Source organism: Drosophila montana, unplaced genomic scaffold, assembly GCF_035044405.1.
Source record: "Drosophila montana isolate Dmon_TW-CO22-7 unplaced genomic scaffold, ASM3504440v1 contig_2081_1, whole genome shotgun sequence".
NCBI classification, from domain to species: Eukaryota; Metazoa; Arthropoda; class Insecta; order Diptera; family Drosophilidae; genus Drosophila; species Drosophila montana.
This window is the reverse complement of record NW_026996991.1, coordinates 43,039-68,709: the sequence shown is the minus strand read 5'-3', so window position 1 is coordinate 68,709 and position 25,671 is coordinate 43,039. Positions and strand designations below refer to the sequence as shown.

General features: G+C 39.8%; 1 protein-coding gene and 1 long non-coding RNA gene across 2 annotated transcripts in view; one reads left to right on the top strand and one right to left on the bottom strand.

Annotated features, from left to right (window-relative positions):
* The window catches only part of LOC135426753 (uncharacterized), a 150,385-nt gene extending 128,025 nt beyond the window's left edge, over positions 1-22,360 (top strand). The window contains exon 4 of the long non-coding RNA XR_010435953.1: positions 22,295-22,360. This is a non-coding gene — a long non-coding RNA (uncharacterized LOC135426753). The remainder of the gene's footprint in view (positions 1-22,294) is intronic.
* 18w (18 wheeler) lies at positions 936-5,756 on the bottom strand. The gene has a single exon (XM_064679810.1). It carries the CDS (start codon positions 5,346-5,348, stop codon positions 1,104-1,106), a length of 4,245 nt encoding a protein of 1,414 aa, XP_064535880.1. The 5' UTR covers positions 5,349-5,756; the 3' UTR covers positions 936-1,103.
* Positions 22,361-25,671: the final 3,311 nt, after the last annotated feature.

Here is a 25,671-nt window from a genome sequence, read left to right as displayed (position 1 = left end):
TTGTTATTTATATCATGATATTATTTTTATTGATTTTTCTCAAAGTAATCTTCGTAGTTTATTGATCTTATGGGATCTATATGGGAATCAAAATATTCTAGATTTATTTCCAGATTCATTTGATATATTTCGTGTATGCATACATATGTATTCTTTTATGTTTTTCTCCAAAACCCGCTTCGACTGTAAATTGCTTTCAAATTCCTGAAAGCTCAACTCTCGCCGTGTAAACGTTGCAAATAAAGAAATAGGAGTTTTAATTTTTTTTAATATTTGTATATATTTTATAATAGTTTTTTTTATGTGTTTTTGTTTATATTTCTCATATATAGTTTTTCTTGCGATTTTGTAATTGTAATAATTAATTTAATAATACATTTCTTTTAGTTAATTTAATTAATTTAGTTGTTGTTTTTTTATTATCATAATACATAAATACATTAAGTGCGCTAAATAATTTCTATGCTTGGATCTCTTTCTATATACACATATATATATATAATAATAGTATTATTAATAATTATTTAGTTATTAAGATTACTGAAATCTTGTTAAGAATGTTTTGCTTCCTCTTCTATATATATTTATATATATACTAATGTGTGTTTTAGGCCAGGCTAGAAACTAATGGCTACAAATTACAGTTTTTGCATTAGTCATATTTTCAATATATATATAATATATATATTTTTTAATTAATATATCACATTGAATTTGAAAGTGTTTTTGCAACATTTCTAGTAAATATGTTTGTTTTTTGTTTTAGTAGTTAAATTTTAATAATAAGCTTAAAGTTAAATGTGTGTGTGTGTGTAGGTATGTGTATGCGTGTGTGTGTGTGTGCGTTTGTGTTGGTTGTGCGAGACAACTACAAAACAACAACAACAACAACAACACTTGAACACCGAAGGCGCATGCGAATAGAAATGCCTACGAAAAAGTCTTTTTATTTATATATATATATGTATTTATATATATTCTATGTGTGTGTGTGTGTGCTTTTTTGTTTGCCTGACGCGCAAGCGAGCGAGCAGCTTCAAGATGGCCGCCCCTGCGCAGGAACCCTTTTGAGCGTGTATGCGTGTGAGTGCGAGTGGGACAGCTTATACCAGAAAAGCTTGGCCGCCGTTTTTATTGGTGGTGCTGCCCGCGTCGTTGCCGGGACCAGCTGTCTGCTGTTGCTGCTGTTGTTGTTGCTGCTGCTGCTGCGCGGCTGCAGCGGAAGTGGATGCTTGAGCTGTGGACTGCGTACTATTGCTGGCCTGACTGAGTCCGCTGCCGCTGCGCAAATGCACGGGCGCAGACGCTGACGTCGACGCTGCCGCTGCTGCTGCTGCTGCTGTTGTTGTTGCTGGCTGCTGTGCACGATACTGTGGCTGCAGCAAGCGCTGCTGCTGCTGTTGGCGTGCCAATTGTTGCAGCTGATGCGCCTGCAATTGATGTTGTTGCTGCTGGTGCTGCTGATGCGAATGATGCAGCAGCGCACTGGGCATCATGGAGAGCGCCTCATGCTGATCGTAGGCACTGTACTCCGATTCGATGCTATGATAAATATGCTCCGAGGGCGGACGCATGGCCATTGATTCGACAACGGGTCGCATTGGACGCGGCGAGGGCGTGGCCGTGGTAGCCGACGAATAATTGGCCTCCATATCCTCGGTGCAGTAGTAGGCGGGCGGCGGTGGCGCCTGCCGGAATATCAAGCCCGGCGAAACGGGCTGCTTGAAGCGCTCATGATGATCCAGCGTGTAGTTATTGCCCCTCGGCGACAGCTCAATGGGTATGGCATAGCGCAGCTTCTCCCAGAAATAACGATCGCAGGTGAGCAGCCGATTCGAGGGCACCGATTTCAGATAGGGCGCCAGTTCGGCCACATCCTCGGCCTCGCTGGAAACGCTCGTTTCCTCGATGATGACCAGCTTCTGGGCCAGACCACGCAGCGCCTCATGGAATGCATTGCGAAACTCGACGCGCTGCCACTCCGTAGCCAGCAGATGTCGTGTTAGCACCAAAATAATCTTCCTCGATGCCCGTGCCGCCTCCACCAGCTGCCCTCCGCTGGCCTGCGGTGGCAAATCGCGCTGTTGTATGCACAGGCGAAATGGCGGACGACCATGCTCCAGCTCGGCGGCAATGTTGCGGCACACGAACTCATAATCCTTCTCCGAGTGCAATATGATGGCATCGTAGAGTTTGCCGGCATCCTCGAAGCGTGGCTCACAGACACGCACACCATAGTGGGCGAAGAGCCACATGCGAACGCTCTCGCGGAAGACGAACACAATGATGAGCACCACGACCAGAAAGATGAGCACCAGAACTGCAGCCAACAAGGGCAAGCGATAGCCCTGGGCGAGATCCGGTGTGGAGCTAATGTTGCTGGCGCTGGCATCTAGCAGTTCCGAGCAGTCCGCCGTGGGCAGCTTATCCTGGCCCAAGAGTTCCAATTCGCGCTTAATACCCGCATCCACGCAATATATATCCGGCGTATCCCGAATGACAAGCGCATTGTCCGCCACAAATTGCACCAATTCACGCAGCTGCTGGCAGCGACAGCTCCAGCTATTCCTGCCCAGTGTCAGACCCTGCAGATTGTTGCGATATTGCAGATTCGCGAGCTGCTGCAGCGGCAGCGCTGTCAGCCGATTGTTGTCCAGGCGAAGCAACTGCAGCGAGACGAGCGGCTCAAAGGTGGCATTCGCAATATGCGCCAGTTGATTGCCATGCAAATGCAGCTCTCGCAGCAGGCTGAGCGAATGGAAGCTGTCCTGATCCAGACTGGTCAGCTTATTGTGCTCCAAGTGCAGCACGCGCAGCTGTGGCAGCTGCGAGAGGCTGCCATTGGCCAGGGTAACCAGATTGGAGGAATTCAAATACAAGGTGTGCAAGCTACGTTGCCCGGCCAGATGATTCGCCTGGAGCACTGGCAAATTGTTGCCATCCAAATAGAGTACGTTCACATCCTGCGGCAAGCGCGGCGGCAGACTCAACAAATCCTGCTTGCCGCAGTCCACAATATTGTTCGACCATGTGGCATCATGGAAGCAGCTGCAATTGTTGGGGCATATCAGCTCACATTCGCAGCTCTCGTACTCGCAACAGTGGCACGTGGCCGGGCAGTGTGTGTCGTATTTGCAGAGGAAATCCGCGGAGCTCAGGCTGGACAGGGGACGCAGCGGCGCCTGGCGGCTGTGCGGCATCAGGCACTCAATGTTGGCCAGATCGACGACACGCGGATGCTGGCGTGTGGTCAGATTATTGATACGCTGCAGCCACTCCAAGGAGCAGTCGCATTCGAAGGGATTGCCGCCCAAATAGAATTCCGGTTGGGGCTTATCCAGCGCCACCGGCGCCACACGCAGCGCATTCAGCGACAGCTTGGACAGCACATTCGCATAGAGATCGACGCGTGCCAGCCGTGTCTTGTCCACAAAGCTGTTCGGCTGCAGCTGGCTAATGATATTGTTGTTAATGAACAGCAGCTCGATCGAGTTGGGCACAGAGTTCGGTGTGATCTCCGTGATGCGATTATGACTGGCATCCAGAGTGCTCACGCGCAGCTCCTCCTGCAGCTTGTAATAGTTGCCCAGCGCCTCAATATAGTTGCCATGTATATCCAACCATTTCAGGTTCGAGGGTATAAATGCATAGTCGAACCAGACCAAATGATTCTCGGAGAGATTCAGCCAGAGCAGCGAGGTGAGCGTGGCAAAGATGCCATTGATGTCGGTCAGGAAATTCTTATCCAAGCGTATGGCCTCAATCTCTGTATTCCTATCGAAGGCACCACGCTCGATGTTTTGTATGCGATTCTTGGCCAGATTCAGTACGCTCAGCCGTGGCAGCTGCTGGAACATGCCCACGGTAATGTTTCCAATGCGATTGTCGATGAGCCGCAAGCCCGTCAACTGATTCAGATTGTTGAAGGTTCCATTTTTGAAGTCCGATATTTGATTCTCGCCCAGATCCAAAGTCTTGAGCATGCTCAAATCCTGCACAGCTTCGGGCACTTCCAGCAGCTGATTCGAGCTCAAATCCAATTCTTTGAGATCGGAACAATTGCGAAAAGCCTGCGTCTCCACAATGCTGATCAGATTGTTGTTTAACGTTAGCTTGGTCAAGACATAAAGTCCATTGAAGATGCGATTATCCAGCGTATGCAAACGATTCTCGGCCAGATTGAGAGTGTGCAGATTGTAGAGTGGCAAAAAGGCGCCCTCCTCGATGTGACCAATAGAGTTGTTGCGCATGTCCAGTATTTGCAAAAAATACAGCTCTTTAAAGGTCTTGGCGCCGATTCGTGTCAGCGCATTGTTCGACAGATTCAGCACTATTAAACGGATCAGGCCCGCGAAGGTGTTGTTGTCCACATGATGGCTGGTCAGCTGATTGGCGCTCAGATCGAGCACCAGCAGCTGCTCCAAACGATGCAGCAGACCCTTGGGCAAATCATATAGATCATTGTGATGCAAATGCAGCTCGCGCAGCTCCTTGTTGCCCGCAAAAGCGGCAGCTGGCAGCGATTCCAAATGATTGTGCGAGAGATTCAGCACACGCAAAGAGCTCAGACCAGCCAGAGCGCTGGGCGCCAAGGCGCTCAGATTATTGTGCTGCAGGCTGAGCGTTTGGAGACGCCTCAAACGCGACGCGCCCCAGGCATCGGGCAGAGCGCGCAGCTCGTTGTGCGACAAATCCAGCAGCTGCAGCTCAGCGCCGCCGCTCAGCTGATTGGGCAGCGCCGTTTGACCCAGGCAGAGCTTCTCCGAGAAGCCCAAGTACTCGGCAGCGCGTATGCGATTCTGCGTTAGATTCAACAGCTGCAGTCCGGGCATGCTGCACCAGATGCCCTCCGGCAATTGCCGCAAATTATTATCGCCCAAATGCAATTCGCTCAGCTCGCGCAGACCCTGGAAGGCCTGTGGATGCAGCTCGAGCGTGCGTCCCGGTCCCCACATTGCGTTGTGCGTCTCCAGCTGCAGTCGCTTCAGCGAGTGCAAACCCTCGAACGCATTCGCTGGGACGCGTTGCAGCTTGCAACCATCCACACGCAGCTCGGCGAGCTTTTGCAGTTTGCGGAATAGACCGCTGCTCAGTTCGCTGGCTTGCAACAAATCCGTGCTGCACTGCAGCTCGAAGCGATTCGCCGTTTCGGCCACCTGTAAGTCCAGCGCGGCGGCGCCCTGGTCTAATGCGCGTACATTGCATTTGATGTCCATGGTGGTGCGCACGAATTCCCAGGCGCACTGCTGCGCATGCGTTGCTGTTGGCAGCGCAGCCGACACCAGCAGCAGCAGCAGCGGCAGCAGCAACAGGCAGCTTCGCGTTGTTGTTGTTGTTGTTGCTGACATGTTGCTTCAAAATGTTGTGCGTTGTTATTTTTAGCGTTAAAAATTCCCAACTTTTATGTTATTTAATTAATTTTTTTTGGTGGGTTTGGGGTAAATTTTTTTTTAACTTTTCACTTTCTGGTTTTCATATTTGAGCGCTTTTTTTTGTGTGTGACGCGTAACCGTAATCCTTGTGTGTGTTGTGTTGTGGTTGTGTGTGTGTGTGGCGTTTAATTTTGCTCAGCACTTGTAAATATTTTTTAGCCTCATCTAAATAACATTTGATATTTCGTTTTTTTGAGACTTTAACATTGGCACTTGGTACAAATTTCGCGTTTGCGTTTCTTTTTATTTGACTCTTTTCTTATTTCTGTGTTGCTTTGCGTTGGCCGGAGCTCGTTTTCTTAAAACATGTTAACCGCCTCGCGTTTCAACTCAAACTGATTGCTGAAGTTGCACGCAGGCGACTCCGTTGGCTCGTTGAAAATGTTTTTACGAGCGACGACGGCAACGAACACACACACACACAAACAGCATACAGCACACACAGAGGCAACGAGACAGCAAAAGGCAGACAGACAAGAGTTGCTGTGTGTGTGCGTGTGAGTTCGTGCTCTGCTGCTGCGACTGCTGCTGCTGCTGCTGCACTCACACACAACACACATGCACATGCACATGCACACATGTACGTGCAGAGCACAACTCGCTCTCACATACGCTGCGCTCTTTGCGCTGCTCACACCATACACAGCATAAGCAGCGACGCTGACGTTAACGTCGACGTCCATTGCAGTTTCTACATGTAAGCAAAACCATATGCAGTTTAGCAACATGCATGTGCGCGCTCTCACTCACTCACACATACACACGACTCACACGCACACACGTGTGTGTGTATGCACGCTAACTGGCGCTCTCGCTCTCACCAAAAGTAGGGGAAATGTTGGCTGTAGAAACACTCTCACACACACAATGCCTAAAAATCTCTCGTTTTTTTTTTTGCTGCTGAGATTCAACTGCAAAATGATCGTCGAGAAAAAAATTTAAATTTAAAATATTTTTCTCTCTCTGCAACGATCGATTTTATATATTATATGAGCTATAAGAAACGTACTTATAAAGCTGTGATTAGCTAAGTTGAAGCTTATCAGCGTCTTGGGAGCAATCGATGTGCTTCCTTATTTGTTTAAATATGCATGTTATAAAGAAATGTATATAATATATACGCATTTATAAATATATATATTTATTTTTATTGAGCTTCGTATCAGGCGTCAGAAATGTCAATTTATTTGATATTTAATGAGTTATTATGAAACAGTTTTTGAATTTATTGCGCTATTAAATATTTTTACTAGTGATTATACATTACATATATATAATTATATATTTACATATGTGTACAACATTCTTTACTTGAGCTAGAATTTTAGAAAAATATTTGATTTTTGATTTTTTCTTAATAATATTTTAATATTTATTTAATACATAAAATATTTCATTACATGCATTCATAAAAAGTTTTGTCCTATTTGTTTTATTTACTTTTATACTTCACTTAATTGAATCAAATTTATAAAATTATTTTAATTATGTACTATTTCATTATCTTTACATATTATGAAATCTCTGTACTTTATATTAAAGTCTTTTTACATAAAAAGTCAAATAATAACACAGCACTCCCCTGCGTTACCCGTAGGGTTAAACATTTCACACACACACACACACACGCACAGTCAACAGGCTGTCTTGCAACATTTCGTGTGCATGTGTCGTCGGCTGTTGCCCACTCGAACGCCCATTTTTTATCCTTTCGAACTCGTTGCATGCATCGTGTTGCAATACGAGTCCGACCCCCCTTTCAGTATGTTGCTATTGCCATGTTGCATGCCACACGGCTTTAGACCGACTTCACTTCTCCAGTTAAGTTTGAAGTTTAACCCATAAAATGTTGTTTCTATTGTCGTATGTCCAATATTCTCGTGTATTTTAGAAACCCTTTTCTTATATACGCTGCGAAATTCTGGCATTTCTTTGAACTCTTTCTGGAACAGCCGTGCAACAATTTCTCGTTTGCAATTTGGCAAATGGCTTTCATTTTTGGCGCACAGTACTTTATTTAGGGCTGAATCGAAAGGCTTGGAATTAGGATATATAAGCTGAAGAATGAGTTTATGAGGAGCTCATATAATAAATAAAAAATAGCAGTTAATTGCACACAACTTAAATATATTGTGGCTGTATAGATGTTTATTGAAGAAATATATTTAATGTGAATTAAACAGAAGGAAGCAATGCTTAAAATGCTGACAATTTAGCAGATTTATTGCAAACGAATAACGATAATAATCAATAACAATTAACAATTCATTTCTTAGCAACCTAAACGCTAAAATTTTCGATGATAATGTTGATAAATCAGGTGCATCAGAGAGAAATGGATGAAATTTGCTGGTCGATTTGGCATGATCCCAATTATATCCTGAAAAAGCTTCATATTCTAATAATGCGTCCTTTTGAATATAATTTATAGAATATATTAATCGAAATTTTATTATATTTTTAATAAAAATAAATTTTTAAATTTTACTAGTTTTTATTAAGAAATAACAAAAAAAAGCTAGTGTATGATTAAAATTGAATTAACCTTTTTCTATTACTATATTTTATTAAACTTAGAAATTGTATTATATATATTCAGTTTATACGTTTGCTTTTGTGTAATATGCATGTATCTCAAGCGGGAAAAATTGAAATTTGCAATCAATACATACTCGTGTTTTTCCTAGTCAGATGCGTGTTAACATTATTGAGACACGCATCATTGGAGGCAATTAAGCGCCAAAATATATATCTTCTTCAGATATAAAGCTAAAGTCAACAAGTTGTCGAGGTAGACCACTGATGACCTCTAAGAATTGACCTTGATATTCACGTCCACTCAGTCTCCTTCAAGAATTGATCTTGATAATCACGCCCACTTAGTCCCCTGAATTGGGAAAATTAGTTAGAAAACCAAATTTGATTACTTTAGGCAATGTCTTGATATCTCTTAATAAATTTGACGAACAGCATTTCTTAAGCTTATATTTGACTGTGAACAAGTATTAAGCAGTCTGTTCTACTCGACTACCACACTAGTACTTGTTTATAATATTTTTTAAAATTAAATCTCAACAGACTTGAAGGAACCAATATGCGTTCGAATAATCTTAAATTACCTTTATTATTAGCTAAATTTCTTGAAGTTCATACCATATTCAACTCTTTATAAATGTATTCTTTACCGCCTACAAATTGCCACCGAATTCTTGGTCAACTCTTTCTCTTTAATCTGCAAGTTTATAATGCTTTTTGCGTGCTGCTCACTTTCCTGGCTGTATGTACAGATGTGCCTTTGTGTTCGGAGTCGTAATATTCATGTTGCATTTAGGCATTAGGCGATGTGCCCCATCATTTTGGTGCTTAGCTGCGCGCGAGAATTATAGAAATGTGTTCGCTTTGCGAGTAGTCAGCAAATTTACGAGTTGCTACCGTGTGCCCATTTATGTCATATGCGGACAACTGCCGCGGAGCTCAACAATCTTTCAGATACACTACCCAACCTACCCAACACCCTCCCCCACTGTTCCCCCCTCTTACTCTTGGCATAACTGCAAAGCTTAAAATATTGCATATGAATGTTGCATGCGACGCCAGCAACAAACATTAACGAGCAGCAGCGGCAGCAGACGGCAGCAGGCAGCAGCAACATCATCGCTGTCGACGTCGACGCTGACGTCAACTGCGACAGCAGCAACATCGTCGTTGTCGTCGTCGTCCTCTGCTGGCAACATTACAGTTTGAATGCTATTATTATGCCATTTTTAATGCCTTTTACATTCACGCGCGCAACAAGCGGCCAGCGTTGACTGCGCTGCCAGCGTCGCTGCTTTGTGGGCCACGTTTTTTTGCTCTGCTTCGCCTTAGCAAATGTTTTTTTTATGCCCTCTAGTCTAGGCGTGCATATGGGTATACCTGTCGTTTAAGACAAGTGAAAACTTCTTCATTCATGATGAATTCTCGAAAGATACAAAAACAAGCTTGCTTATACATGTATAGGATAGCTTGTTAGCATATTTGTAAAGTTATCTTGCAATAGAACGCATGTCGACAAATTTTCTAGCGCTTAATTTTAAATAGAGCCAAGTTTTCTTGGAGTACAAGTCATATTTTTGTTAACTTATTCTTAAAGAATATTTTTTTTTTTTTTTTTATTATGAAAATCTTTATTATATTAACAGATAATATGAGTTTTTAAACATGTACATGCTTCAAAATTTGCATTTAACAATGTTTGTTTCTTAGTTTATTTTCTCCTGCTCTACATAAGGTTAAGGCTAAGCTGTCTTCTTAAGAATTGTTTTTAATTGTTTTGTAAAAGACCGAAGTGTCTTTTCTTCAGTCTATTTATAGGAATAGATCCGACAAGGGCTTGTGCAGATCTGTTTTGGTGGTTTATCAGTCTTTCGTTATAGCGACTGGAGTAGAAAGAGATCTGATCTTCTATTAGCGTAATATTCAGATCTCTGTGAACTTAAAGAATATTGACAGTTATTTTATATTGAAAGTTATTTTTATATTACAAATTATTTAATGGGTGCTGCAAACAATTCATATATATATTTATTACAAGCATTACAAATTATTTTATATCATGTACATATATAATTCACTATATTTATTGTAAGTATATTTATTTATTGTTAAGTAGTTTAATAGCACAAAATTAGATTATGGCTCTAGTTTCAATAAAGTAAAACAATTATGTTAACTATCAGTTAAAAACTATTAAGATTATAGTATCTCTTAGTCGAGCACTCTCTGTGCCATTTCTTTTGCTACAAATTTAGTTACTGGCTATTTAATGTCGTTTTTAGTTACTTTAGCTGTGCTAATTTTAGTGTGTTGATTTTTTAATATTATTTTTTGTTGCATTGAAATCAAAAAAAAAATACCAAACGTTAACTTTATTTGGCATAATGCATGTAATGCATGTTGTTGTTTCTGCATGTAAATGTCAGGCCCAGCACGCCCACCTGTCATATGTGCTGCCTGTATGTGTGTGTGTATGTCTGCTTGTGTGTACTTACGTTTTTTGGCTGTCGACTTATGCCACTTAAAATTACATTAAAAAACTTCTGTCGACTGCCAAGCCTGCCCAGCACATAATACAACACGCCCACCGCCCACTCATATTACATTCCAAAACACACATACACTCGCGAGCTCCTCTTTCCTTCTTGTTGCTTTATTCACTAATTCACCCCCCATTTGCTCAGCCCGTGGGTAGTGCAAACTTTGCACAGCTTTTGGGAGTTTACGTTTCTGCCTTTGCTGCTGCTGCTACTATTTTAGTTCTTATACCCTTGCAAAGGGTACTATATCTTGGTCAGGGAAAGTGTTACATTTTGTAGGAGTTAACTACGAGATCATAAAGTACAAATTTAAGCACAGATATTGTTTAAATTAACTTTTTTAATTGAGTTTTTTACCTTTAATAAGTTTATTTGCAGCTTAATCTTAAGTAAATACTAATTACGTTTGAATAACAAATTTGTATCTGAATTCAGGATTAAGATCTTATGAAATGTTTGTGATTGAATCAAGTACCAAGATTCTTGTATTTAGCCCCCGTTTTCCTATGCGTATGCATACTTTTGCTCAAACTTGTCAAAGATTCAGCTTTTTGTTGCAAGTAGAGCAAAGATCGTATCGCTATGTCTTATAGCTGCCATAGGAAGTATGGATGAGAAATTAGTTCTTTTGTTTGTCTCATATGTAATATCTGAAACTTGCGATAGCTGCGACAGTTGATCGAAACTTGAGTTAACCTCTGCAATATGTATGCCTGTAAGGGAATTTAAACTTCGTTGTAACAAGTTTCTTTTCTATAACTCTTTTTTGTCGTGTTGTTTTGCGGCGCTGCAAATATGAAACTTTTGTTACTTAATTATTTTGTTTGTTGTTCTTGTTAATGTTGCTGCTACGAGTTGCTGCTTCTGCGAGTTGCAGCGAGTTGCTGTTGCTGCTATATTGTTATTAATTAATTGAGTTACTCTTGCACTGCAATTGTTGTTGTTTTTGTTGCCTGTTGTTTGTTTAGTGGTGCGAATATTTTATGAATTTTTAAATTTCATTATCGTGGCATGTGCCGACAACGTTGTCGTCGTTGTCGTCGTCACTGCTGCTGCTGTTGTTCTTGTTCCTGTTGTCACAAGTCGACGACCCCCTGCAGTCAAGTGTGTGCAGCTATTAGGGACACCACAAACACACACACACACACTTACATTTGTGGGTCTGCTCGCCTCCAAGAAGTAAATCAAACATTCTGAACTCTAATTCTGGGGTACAGCATTGCGGTGGAAACAAAATTACTTGAGCCTGGTGTAAAAAATGTCTGTTGCATATCCTCGAAAAATCGAAAATATTTATTTAATGTATGCAGAATTATAGCCTATATATTTCTTAGTAATTTTTTAAGCTCTTTCAGTTGCATATGTTTTAATTTGTTCATTTCAGAGATGGATATCAAATAAGGCTTTAGTTCAGAGTACCAAGAAGTGCTATTAAGTGCTTTTGATATATTTATAATAATGTTGTTAGATCGATTTTAATCGATTTAGACCTAATATTACTTATAAAGAATGTTTAGCTAACTGAACAGCAAATATTCCCAGATACGAGTAAGTAGTTAATTGCCATGCCAAATATCAGCGCAATCGTTAAAGTTATGACTGCGTTACCCACAAATAATCTATAAATCCTTGGATCAACTTTAGGCACACAGCAGCCTGTACCCTATATTTCATGCTTAGCGCTGCGCTGCCAATGGCCAAGTAGCTTCAGCCACACACAATTCAAGTTAAGTCCAAGTGGAATCCAAGTTGGCAGTTGTCGCCCCATTGGAGCAGGCAAAGCTTAAATATTATTCATACGCCGCGTTTGCCACGGCTACAGCATGAAATGCCAGCTGAATGCTGCGAGTTGGGAGTTGGAAGCTGAGAGTTGGGAGTTGCAAATGTTGCAAGTCGCACAGCTTTCATTTCGCTGCGCATAACTATGTCAAATTAGTGTCTGACTTTGCGGCGGATGCACTCTAAGCTGGCTGGCCCACATTGGTGGTGGTGGTGCTGCTGCAGCGGCTTTCCCAGTGGTGCATTTAGGCAGGCAACTTTCCCGGCTGCTCAACTCCTTGGGAAATTGTATTCAAATGCGCAAACGAAACATTTTTTCCATATTTTTTTTTCTACTTCTGCTTCTTCAGTTTTTTTTAATTGAATTAGAAAATGGCAATGGGTCAGCAGCACGTTTGTAATGCATAATTTATTTGTTTTGGATTGTTTCTCGTCGTCGTCGTCGGCGTTGTCGTCTGCTTGGCTTTCGTCGGGTTCAAGTTTCTTTTTGCCAACTGAAACTGATTTCAGCTTCCTTCAAATTTTTCCAGGCCAAAATTTTCATAATCTTTTGGCAAAACTAGAGAGAATTGTGTGCAGCGGCAGCAGCGTGCACAAATTATGAATATCTCATTGCATGGACATTAATGAATGAGGTCTACAGTGAAAATCCGCTGCCAATGCCCAAGACAAGAACAACATCGATCTGCTGTAGTTGTAGTTGTTGCTGTTGTTCATGTTGCTTTATTTGCTTGGCATGCAACGAGTATAGAAGGAAAGAAGCAGAAGTGCGTGTGACAGGAGCAACTCCTTGGCTAGTCCCTGGCAGCTGTCAAGCGCACTTGCATTACATTACGATTACACTGGTTAACACAAACTGAAAACAATGCAAATTTAAGATAGATTCTCTCAAAACTTTTGATCAAAATTTGTCTATATTTATCTGAAATTTATACCTGCAACTTTCATTGGAAAATTCGAGCTTCATGTGGGGAAGAAGTTTATAAAAAGTTGTTTGAAGCGCAGGGATATAAATGTGTTTTGCAATTGTGACGTTATGAGTCTGCGTAGCTTGCGTGTCTGAGCGTCAAACTAGCAAATGAATGGTTGCCGGTTCTAATTAAACAGTATTTTTCAATTGTTTATTTTGTTATTCAACGAGATTCAGAAAATATTTTATTTTCACTAAAGACTACCTGCGTGTCCTTAAAATGCAAATTCCTGCTGAGCTGTAGCATAGTGTGATTTGATATTGAGCTGCAATATAGTATTGTTGTTGCTGTTGTTTGTATCAGGCTCATTTGATATGCGGGCTCAGCAATGCGCCCACACGATGCCGCTGAAACAATGCGAGGCATTTTTGCCTTGTTTTATGCGATACCTATATGCTTACATGCCACGCCATATTTTATATATATTAAGCATATATATTTATATATATTTTATATTTATATAAAAATATATATGGGAACTATAGGACTATGTGACTGTGTATGGTGAAGCATGCATATTGAGCGAGCGAGTGAGTAACGAGCGCGCTGGCATCGACCGCTCAAGTGCATCTTAAAGATACTTTGGTTGTATTGTGCAGTGTCGCGCTTAGCTGCAAGTTGAGTGCAGAGTGGCGGAGTGGAGTGTTGTAGAGTGGATCAAAGTGGTTGCCTATTGTGTGTTTGTGTGTGTGTGTGTGTGTGTGTGTCTTGCCCAATCTCTCTATCCCTAACCCTGCTTATGGGGGTTGATATATGAGCTTTAATGTGCATTTACTCTTGTGCCATATTTTCGGATGCTGGCAGACGTGCCGCAAAATGAGGTTAATTACGCGTTTATGCCACGCTCGGCCGCAAATATTTATTGGTGGCCTTTGATTTATGTGCTTTTGGCCATGTGTGTCTCACTCTCTAGCCACAAAACTTGTGGCATTCCCAAAAGCTCTGGCTGGATACGGCAGCTAAAGCCTTTTGGGCTACCTGCTGTGTCTAAAGACCGGAACATGTTTGCCAAGAGATTAGTTTACGACTGTGACTAACCAAAATGAAGTGAACTTTTGGAGAGTTTATGAATTGCTTTCTTTTAAGTATGGATCTGTTATATAAAACCTTTTCAGCAAGGTTAGGTGCCCAACGCTGGTTAATTGTCTTCAATTGTTGGGGTCTATAACTAGAAGACTTTTCTTTATTTCAATTTATAATCATATTTGTATATTGAACACAATTGTCAAGGTAATAGTCAATTCATGTTGGGTCAAGGATAGACTGTTAAAAGAGGCTGACTTCTTCTTAATATGCAAACCCTGGATATATCCAATTTAAAATTTCTTTTTTATATTGAAATGATATAATATACAAATTAAAAATAAATTAATACTTATATAAACTTATTTATATGTATAACAAACTTTTGTTTAATTTTCTTATTGTTAGTGCTTTTTAATTCCGATCTCTTGTTGCAACTGCTAGAAGTAAATTTCAATTAGATGGTAGCACTTCCCTTAGCCCAAGGCAGCTTGTTCTACAATTTTAGCCGAGTTTTATTTCAGACATGCTCAATTGGAGACTTCCTGAACTGAATTTGCATGTCCAAAAACTGTATGGCCCTTTAAAATATATAATAATACACTTCCTATAATTTAAATATTTTCATAATTGACGGCAAATATTTCTGAAATCGGCAAAGTCGGACAAAAAATGTGCACAAAAATTACCAAAAAAAAATTCATATTGTATATATGTATATATAAGAAAAAATAAGAAAATAAGTTAAGAGCGCGCATAACCCATAATCATGGCTAAGCGCAAAAAGCCAAGCAGACAATTCTAATTGTCAGACGCTCAGTCGCCCATTTCATTTCATTTTCGGCTTACTTTGCTGCCTTTTTTTTGGTTTTGTTTTTTGGATTGGCAATTTTTCAGCATTTTGCTAATACCCACTTTGAGAGGCCGAACGATGTTCGCGGCAGTTCGAAGATATTTTATCAGAACCCTTCATTAAACACACGCAGACTGACGACTCATGTTTATAAATTGGTCTATAATTTATATTTTTACAGCTTACAACTTCCACTACGCATATACACATACATTTCTTTATTTATTTATTATTATTATTTTTTCTGCTAAAGAGCAGAAAATTTTTGTATTTACTCAGCCTCGGTTGAGGGCTCTTTAAAAGGTGGCCTCCCAAATACTTTGGCAGGCCTTCCAGCTAATTGCCAAATATGAGTGAAAATTACTTGCGGAATAAAGGGGAAAATAAATATTTTCTTCGCCTGCGTCTTGTTGTTTCAGTAAACAGTTTAATATAGACAGTACTGAGCCCTTGTCTAAGCCGGGGCATGTCTAGCTCATAGATACAGATACTTTTGCAGGTAGCTAGAACTGTTTGCGTGCGCTCTCTCTCTCGCTCTCTCTTCGTTTTGGTGCTCTCTGCTCAATTTGGAGGGGTAATGCACTAACACTGCTGCAATTTGCGCTCTCACTAATACACGGACAACTGATCTTGCGCTCTCTCACTCTCTGGCGCTCTGCCGAAGCATGCTGGCTCTCTTCTGCTGCCTGGTTTTGTATTTTGCCTTGCGCTCGCACATTTCTTGATGCCTTGCTGCTTTTGCTTGTGTTGGTGCCGCTCTCACGCACACACTGACAGCGTTGGCTCTCGTGCGCTCTCTGATGGCACTCTCTGGCTATGCTCTCGCTCTCAGTTGTACTCTTGCTCTTTTGCCGCCTGTCATTGACACGCTCAGCGGCAGGTTTGCTTAAAGGCAATTATGTATCTTGTATCTGTAACTCGCTTGTGCTGTGTATCTGTATCTTCAGCTCTAGCTCTAGTTGTATCTGTATCTGCATCTCTAGCTGCTGCTTTAAATGATTCACATTTTGCTCTATCACTTGCAATTTTTGCATTTTTGACAGCCTTTTCACATTCTGTTTTTATGCAGTCGCGCCTGCGCATTCGCTGAATATCCAGCAAAATTTGTATAAAATTAAACAAAAATCGTCAAATTAAATATGAAAAAATGTTGCCACTTCGCTGCATTTTGTGGTGTGAATTTCTTGTGCATGAAAATCCCGTAGCTGATTGAGACAATATCGTAAAAAAACGAACTGAAATACCAAACCTCGACGCATGTGAAATTCGATCTTTGGTTCGAACACCCGCTCCACCATTTCCATGCCACAAAGCTTCATGCGGCGTCATAGCAAAATTTTGTTGCCTTTGTCGCTCTGCCGTTTATTGCCTGTCGCTCGGGTTCTGCTTAACTTGTTTTACCACACACACACAAAATGCTCTCATTTGGCCAACTCTTGCCATTTTACAATGTACTTTTTGCCGTTCTCGTTGTTGTTGTTGTTGTTGCTGTTGCTGTTACTGTTCGCTTGGCTTAAATGAAACTAAATGAGCCGGTAATCAAGTTGTGTTCCAAGCGTCGCCGCTGCTGTCCGTTATAGCCGGCACCTCTTTGCGGTATTTTCGTTTCTGTTGCTCATTTCTTTAAGCAGTCTGTTTTTTAATTTTTTTGTTTTTGTTTCTGTATTTTTTATGCCTCTTGTGGTTTACAGCAAATTTCACACTTGCATGAGGTGAGGAAGTCTGAAGGAAGTCTGCAAAAGCGTAAACGCCACAAAAAAGCAACTCTTTTAGCTCTTTTTTTTTGGCCATGCAACAACTTTTCAACGCTGATTGATTTTTTAATGTGTAGCAAACGGGAAAGACGAGGGGGGGGGGGGCACTGCTGTTCCAGAGCTGGCAACTTCATATGTGGGCTGCAGAGACAGCAAATTAACTCATGTAATGAAAATTGCCTGATTGGATTTTTCGACTGGGCGCTGCAACGGAGAGGAGCAGACCGCCAGAAAGTGTGCAGCATGTACAGGGTATTCGTCAAAGAGTTTGAATTAGGAATTGGGATTCTGAACGTTTAATTGAGTTGTGAAGTTTTCTAAGGGCTTACCCAGTAGGTATTCTAGATATATATATATGCATAAATGCATATAGTACGCATCGAAATACTGTAATGCTCTTTTTATTTGTATGTATGTATCTTGATGTAAGATGATGTGTGAATCTCGAGCACATTTACTCACATCCGTGTTCAATCCACTGTGCTCCAAAACTGAGTCCTTTCCCCTTTTCTCAAAACTGTCAAGCTATTAAATAGATCAGAGATATAAACAGAGATATAAATAAATAGTACAGCAAATATTGCTTACTGCCTTAAAAAATTAAAATATGTTATTTTTAAATTAAATGAAATTATATATATCTAGTAATAAATGTTCCTTTGTTTATTTTACGATGTGTCTTATGTTTCAACATTTATTTATTTATTTTTAAATATTTTCGCTCAATATATTGCAATTTTTTCAATGTAATGTACCCTTGCCCTCTAACTATATCTAGATGAATTGCTAGCTACTGCTATTGTTGTTCTGCTCAGTGGATCAGCCCACACACACAAATGTCTTTCACTCAAGTTCTTCGCTCACTTGACAAATTCATTTCAATATTTTCGTTACACTTGAGAGCAGCAGCCAGCAGCATCCAAAATTATCCAGCATCATCCAACAGCTACCATCCTGAGCACTTCACATGCATATAAATATATATATAGTATATTGTTCCTCAGCGTATTTATATTTTTTATTTATTTTTGTATTTTTGTTTTTTTCGTTAACTGGCCAATGGAGCCACTGTAGCCACTCAAAGCCCACTACAAATTCAGCAGACCAGGCCATGACTTAATTAAGAGTCGCACGTTTATTGTGCTTACCTGCGTAGTTTTTTTGTATTCGGTTTTTGTTTTTACAACTTTTTTCAGCTTTTGTTTTTGTTGAACTTACACTTTTTATTATTGTTATTATTTTTGTTGGTTATAGTTTTTTGTTTTTGTTGAAACGTCATCATAAATTGCAATTAATTTCAACCGTTGCCGGACGAAGTATATAATAAACATTTTTTATCTTTTTTTAAACCATTTTGTTGGCCTTTTTTATATTTTGATTGTGTTTAGCCTGTAGGTGTTTCATTAAACTTAACCTTGATTTTTAGCAGCGATCGTCTCGTCTCTCGTATATTAAATTATTTTCACACCTAAAAAACGCCAAACCACTTAAAATTATGCCAATCACGAGCTGCTTGCCATTGTTTTTTATTGTTTCAAGTGTACTTCATAGGCGAAGGCAACTGTATTGCTGCTACATCATGATCTAGTATTCACAGTAACATATATATATAAAGTTACTATTTATAGAAACGACTGAATCTTTTGATAACAAATTGATGAAAATTTACATATTCTGTCGTTTGTTTTACTGCCTAATATGTGGAGCCTTTCGGTAGATAATTCTTTTTTTTTTTTTAGATCAAAAGTGCCGAAATTTTTGGTTAGACGTCGCCTGTTATCAGTTTGGGGCCTCTGCGCTTGGCCGCATTGGAAAGCCATAAAAAATGTGTAAAAGGCGCGCGCGTAGTGCTTAATTTTTGCCTTTTACGATGCCAAACCAAATGTCAATTGATATGAAATTTTAGTTTTACAGCTGCAGCTCGCGTGTGAGTTAAGTCGCAGCTGAGGCCAAATGCAATTGGCTATTGTCATAAAAAACACTTTGTGAAAGAGTTTTGTGCGGTTTGCTCTGTGTTCACCGTAATGGTGGTTGTTCTTGTTGTTGTTGGACCTTTTTTATGCATCGTCGAGCAGAAAGTGTAGCAGTTATCTGTTACACGAACCGGCGTCTGACTACTCGAGGATACGCAGGAGACAATCGTGCTGCACTGAGAGAAAATTATAGGTTTAAATAACTAAACGTTAAGTTGTGGGTGCCTATTAAAGTCGAGCTATTAAATTAATGGCGTACTGATATTTATATTTGCATTGTAGTAATATTGAAGACACTTTGAAGCGAGCTACTCCAACGATTTCCCCACTTAGAGACACAAACATTATTTAATTAGAAAATTAAATACATTTTTAATTAAATACTTATACATTGTTTAAGTTAAACTTCTCTTTAAATACTTTTTCTCTAAAAGACTGTAACGATCTATACTTTTGCTCTACAAGCACCTTCGCAACACTGTCACGTTGAATACTTTTGCTTTATAAGCACTTATGCAGCACTGTAGCAATTAGCACGCGTATATATTAGAGTATCTCGGAATATCTCAAGAGCTCAACTCATTAGTTACCGACATTCCATTAAAAAAAAATAAAGAAAAAGAAACAAAACGAGCTTCCCAAGAAGCACTTTCAGCATAATTTGCATATCAGAATTAGTTAGTTCATTTCTACGTAGTACTCCTATCTATGGCCAAGTTTCTCGTGCAGTGTACGTGGCCATTACAATAACCACAACATAAAAATAAAAAAATATAACAAAAAACGAATGAAAAAAGTAAGTAAAATAAAGGATATGCCTTGGCTACTGGGCTGCCTTTAAAACTTTGTAGTTCTATTCCACGCCCCATTTTTATTATCGCCGGCTAAGTCGGCGCTCGACTTAAGGGACGGCACATAAAAACCAGCAACAGCAGCAACAACAACAACACGAAGAATTGTTAGCCTAGGCCATTAGACGAGAGGCTAGGGTAAGTGCAGTCGCCTATCTTGGCATGCCAAGGATAACAGAACAGGGCGCAGAGGGAGGGAGAGCCGCACTCTCTTCGAGTCTAGTGTAGAAAAAGGTGCTACCACTAAAAGTTGACCCAAATTTTATCATCAATGTGACAGAAAGTAGCGATTAGATGATGCCTTTTATGTGCAACTGGCTGCTGGCTGCTGGGAATAGGGTTCCTCTTCATTTTGCTTCCCATTTTTATTCAGTTGTCGCTCGTTTCTTATTTTTATTTTCATTTTTTTCTATGTGGTTTAGCCGACCAAAAGGTGCCACTGTGCGCGCGGTATATGTTCTACTGAATGGGTTTCCTATGAGCGTAAAGCGTCGCCTGATATCTTAATTTGCCGCATCTATCTTAGGGCAACCACTTGAGTGTCCAAGTCCAGACGCTACTCAAATTGTTGCAGCTGCACTTGTTTGAATTTCCATTGGGGCACATACCCACCAAACACGTATCCGGCCTCTGTTGCTGTCGAACGGTCGGCATCAGGCGCCGTCAGAGCAAATACGCGCATCCTGTTAGGCACTTGAGAACTGTATACCCAGTAAATGCAGTTGCCGGGGGTTTACACAACTGGAAAGTAAAAATATATATATATTCTTTTTTACCATTTGATCAGCCCTTTTACAAACAGTGTTGGAAATTGTTAAATAATATTTCAGTATGTTTTTTTTACTAATTTATTTAAAGCTTATCTTGTTTTTATACATGTTATATAGTTCGGATACTATCAATAAGGGCAGTTAGTTTAAAAACAGTGTTGAAAAACGTCAAAATTGTATTTCATTAAAGGCTTTCTTTAACTTTACTTCTTAAGGAAATTGACAGATTTTGCTTGCCTATTTATTTTAAGCATATCTCATTTATGTACACATGTTATATAGCTCAGCTGTTATTTAAAAACACTGTTAGTTAAAAGACAGTGTTGTAAAGTGCTAAATTGAAAGAAAAATCCATTCTAAACCCGATTTAATTAATCACTTCTTTTCCTTTTCTATTACAATATTCTTTGAGATAATAAACATGAAGTAGTTGAAGGCTTGCTTTGCAGGGTATAAATTAGTCGACTAGTACACATTTGTATTTCTGCTCTTTTCGGTAAATGATGCAGAAAATCGCAGCCTAGACAGCAGCTGAGGCATTTGATTTTTGTTTGTTATTCCATGTAGGTCGCTTCAACTATGCATGAAATGTCCAGGAGCCTATCGGAAGTTGATAGCATTTTCGGTCTTTTGGCCCTTTCGGGTAACTCTAGACGTTGCTTCCTTTGATCTCTCCACTGTGTCGCCTGGCTTGGTGGCCGCTGATAAAACGTTTGATAATCCAATTTTTTTTTATAAATGCAAATCTCAGCTGCCCATTTCGACCAAAGAAAGCCGCCCTACACAAAGGCGTTACATTTGCTCATTAATATTTATGATCGCCTAAAAGGCTGTCAGGTCTTGCAAATATAATTTGCTGGAGCCTTTTTACACAAAAAATAGCCACCCATATGGAACATGAATGGGACCTTATGAAATTATGAGACCACAGGAAGTGCTTAGAATTTATATCAATAATGCCGTTAGTCGTGGACACTCACTAGCTGCCTGGTTATTTATTTAAACCAACTTAACAAGCCGTCGCCATATTTTTAATCTTTCAACAAGTTTTCCATGCCTCACATTTTTCCTGTGTCCAATATTTTCCTGGGCCCCAAACGCATTTGACACGCAACTTGAACCTGGTGCCGCTTTCCTTTGCCGTTGCCGTAGCCGTAGCCGTTGCCTTCGTCTCGTGCACTTTGTGGGCCACCACAGAATCAACTGCTAACATGGCATAACTTATAGGCCAAGCATGCAAATTTGGTTTCTTGGCTCCGTTATGGTTCGCCTGTAGACTGTAGAGAGGGACGAGAGTCGTCCCTTGAAGTTTAAGGCAAAAGTTATTGGCACTTTGTCAAAGTAGGCAAATGTATATGATTTGAAGAGCGGTTTACACGTGCAGCTGAATGTTGTTTAACAGGTTTTAAGTGTACGAAGTTGAGCTGTTTTATGATTTTAAAATAATTATATTGTATATTATATTATATTAAATGGATTATAAGTGGTACAAAGGATGAAAAAACATCAAAATATTTAAATAAACAAATAATATGACATCAGCTGCTAAAAAGAGTTTCAATTTTATATGTAAATAAAATTTTTTTTGTTCCTGAATAACTTTAATATCGTATTTTTACTTTCAATAATTTATTATAAGACTTCTTTATTTATTATAAGACTCCTATTATTATTTTCATATATCTAATTTTTCGAAGTTAACATATTTTTTAATTTCTATGCCATCAAAATAAATTTATATAGATTTTAAAATAAATAAAATATTTATAAGAAATATATATACTAAATTATTAATGTAAATCATTTTTTTTAGGAAAAAGGGATTTTAAAAATAAGTTGAGCATTTAAAAAAATCACTGGGATCAAATTTCTCTGCTTGGTAAGTTAAAAATTAATTTTATAAATTAAAAAAATAAAAACAGAAAAGTTTCTTTTTTCTTTCTACATAATCAAAACATTAATTAAATGCTGAAAAATATTTACAAATTATATTGAAAATTTCTAACAATTTTTAAATTTATAATATTTTATTATCGACATCCCCAAATATCGCGAATTGCCTTGAGGCTTTTCATAGTAGCCATGCCATAAACGAAAGGACTTTAAGGGTCCTTAGCTATTTGCGTGTAAGGAGTGCATACTGTAATCGCAGTTACCCATTGCTCCAAATACTTCATACACATGTCTGGGCATTGGAGAACTGTTGCCGTATATCTGGCCATGTATACACACTCTCGGCCAAAACGATAATTGACCAGGCTAATTTACCTATTTAACTAGATTTGTAGCGCAGGCGGAACCCAAACATGCAAATCGAGCGCAAACAAGTGCGCACTCTATTTGCTAGGCCAAAATACTTGAAGCCAATTTTCGTAGAAAACACTTTCCCAAAAACAAAAAAAAAAACAGGAACAATATGAGCTAAGATGAAAGTAGTTTTTTGTCTTGACATTAGTGTTAAGTGCAGTTGGGCACGAAACCTAATTAATTGGGATGTGTTTGAACAAGAGTTGCACAATTATGAAGACTTCTGCTGCTTCTCTCCAAAGAAAGACAACCTAATCTGGCAGCGCTTGTCAATATTTGTTGGATTGTGCAATTGCAACTGTATTATTGTCATATAATTGGGTCTGTCTGAAAACAAGAGACAAAATCTTTTATCTAATCTGTGTGCCACTTAGAGGGCTACCGCAAAATGCGACTTGGCTGGTTTGTGTGTGGCAACTCTTAAATGTATGTTTGTGTAAGTGTGTGGCATGTGCAACAAAAATGCAAATTGCATTAATAAATGAGCAGCGGTTGAAGGGGAGCGGTGGCCATAATGGCTTTCTACTTCCTACTGTTTACTCCCGTATTTATTTAGTCCCCTGCCCGTCATTCAATTAGAAATAAAAACACAAAAACAAAAATTTCTGTTTTAATTTTGACTTTGCCTCCGTGCATAAAAGGCCAAAAGTAAAGCAACAACAAAAATATTTAGAAAGTAAAGAAAGAAGCAACAACAAGTACAATAAGAACAACAATGGGACGACATATGTAGCAAAGGTAATTGTCAAGTAGAGCAGAGATAGGCAGACAGACAGACGCAGACGCGGACGTGGCACGAACTGCCACCAAAAACCACCAGACCAACAACAGCCAGCCAAGAAAAACAAATACCGAATCCGAGTCAGAGTCAGATACAGAGTCAGAGTCTGGGCCTGGGTCTGAGTCTGAGGCAAAGGCAGATAGTTCGGGAGTTCGGGTAGCTACGGCTACTGCGCACACACATTAACCCATTGCAGCCCCCACCTACAAATGACACACAAAAATTGTAACACAAACAATGGAGCGAGCTTATCAAAAAGATGCGAATGGCAGATACTCTGACAAGAAAGTCTAAGGGCAGATCTAAAGCAGCTAAAGTCATATCTGTACCAGATAAGTGAACATGGAGGACGCGCTATAACAATGACTAATAAAACAGATTTTACTTTGTGACACGGTGCAATATAACTAAAAATGAAAGTTTGTAATGCGATTCGATATATGGAAATTGGGCTGAAGAGAATAATGGAGAGAACATGGAGAGAACACACTAATTGGAAAAGTGCGAGGATAAAAATATTCGTAATTTAGAAAACAATCAGTTGGAAGTCTGAAGAAGTAAAACTTCATATTAATTGGAAACTGTCCAACTAAAGATTTGACAATTAGTATTTGACAAAAAGAATTTCAATCAGACCAAAAATATTCACTTATGTTTAATGGGAAATAAGCAGTTGAAATATAGGCAATATCAAATTAAAAAGAATTCTAATTAAATAAATTAAAAGATAGATGGAATCAAATTAAAAATTATAATTAAAGCAAACATAATAATAGTAACATAATGTACATATATTTTTTAAGAAGCTCTATATTTAATTCTCATATGCCCGAAAAATGTAGTGTATAACAAGCAACAGTAGTAGTTGTTTCTTATGTGTACATATGTATGTTTGTGTGTGTATGTGTTTTCTGGTCTGGCATAGCTGCAAAACACTTTTGGTAACATTCTTGTGGTTTTTTCTTCTCAATAGACCCAAAAATATGCGCAACGGCGGCTGAGGTCTGTCTGTGGCCTGGGTCGTCCGGGGTTAGACATATGCGTGACAATTAATATAAGACTCGTCGCCGTGCGGCTGTGTTGTGTGTGTTGTCTGTTGTGTGTGTGTTGTCGCCGGGCAGAGGGTGGTCGGTGGGGGTGTGGGCATGGGGTCGCTGACATAGGTACACAAAACGGAACTGCAGACATTGCGCCTAAGACACGGCCGCTGCAAGCAGTTGGAGCTCGTGTTTGTCTAGTCTTTTCAACTGCAACAAACGCTCGACAGCAGCAACTTTGTCTCCGGTCGTGTCTTTGGTGGCATATGCGAGCCCAAGCGACAGCCATGTGGCGTCTAAGTGACAGCGGCAAGTCGCTGCTGTGACTCTGTGCGGGTGTGCGGCTAGGTGTGCGTGTGTGTGTGTGCGAGTGTGTGGATTGCTCCGGCTGAGCTGGACACGGCACCTGCCAGAGCTGAAACCAATTTGCGGGGCATAAAACAAACTGTACAACGGGGCAACCTGTGCCGCCGGCCAGCCGCCTGGACTCTGGCCCGGTCGCGTGTCGCTTATCAGGCTGCTTTATCAGCCCCGCCAGCCAAGAGTCCACTCCACTTCCAGGCCAGGCAAAAACTTCGTTAGCGTTTTGTGGCGTCTTGAGCTATTTGCTACTTGTTTTCATTTCTCGCTGTTGCACGGGGCCCTTGTGTTGCATTATTATTGTTTTTTCTTTGTATACCCTGTGCCCATTGAAAAATTGCTGAAATGGGTATATTCGTATGCAACAGGCGATCATCAAGCCTATAAAGTCAGTCAGTTCTTGATTAGCATCAATAGCTGCGTCGACTACAGATATCTTAAATGCTGGACTCACCAAATTTGTAATTCATTTTATTTAATTTTATTGGTAATTTGCTTTGATTTATTTTTGCCAAAATTTTGAGTTAATGATGCAAATCGACTTCACAACGAACAGACGAACAGAACCAAATCAGTTGCTTTACAATAAGAAGCCAAAACCCAGAACTGAACCCTATTTATTCATAAATGGCTTCTTATATTGTGGAAAGGACAATTATATATTTAAATTTAAAATGTTAAATTAAAGCTCTACAAATATTTGAC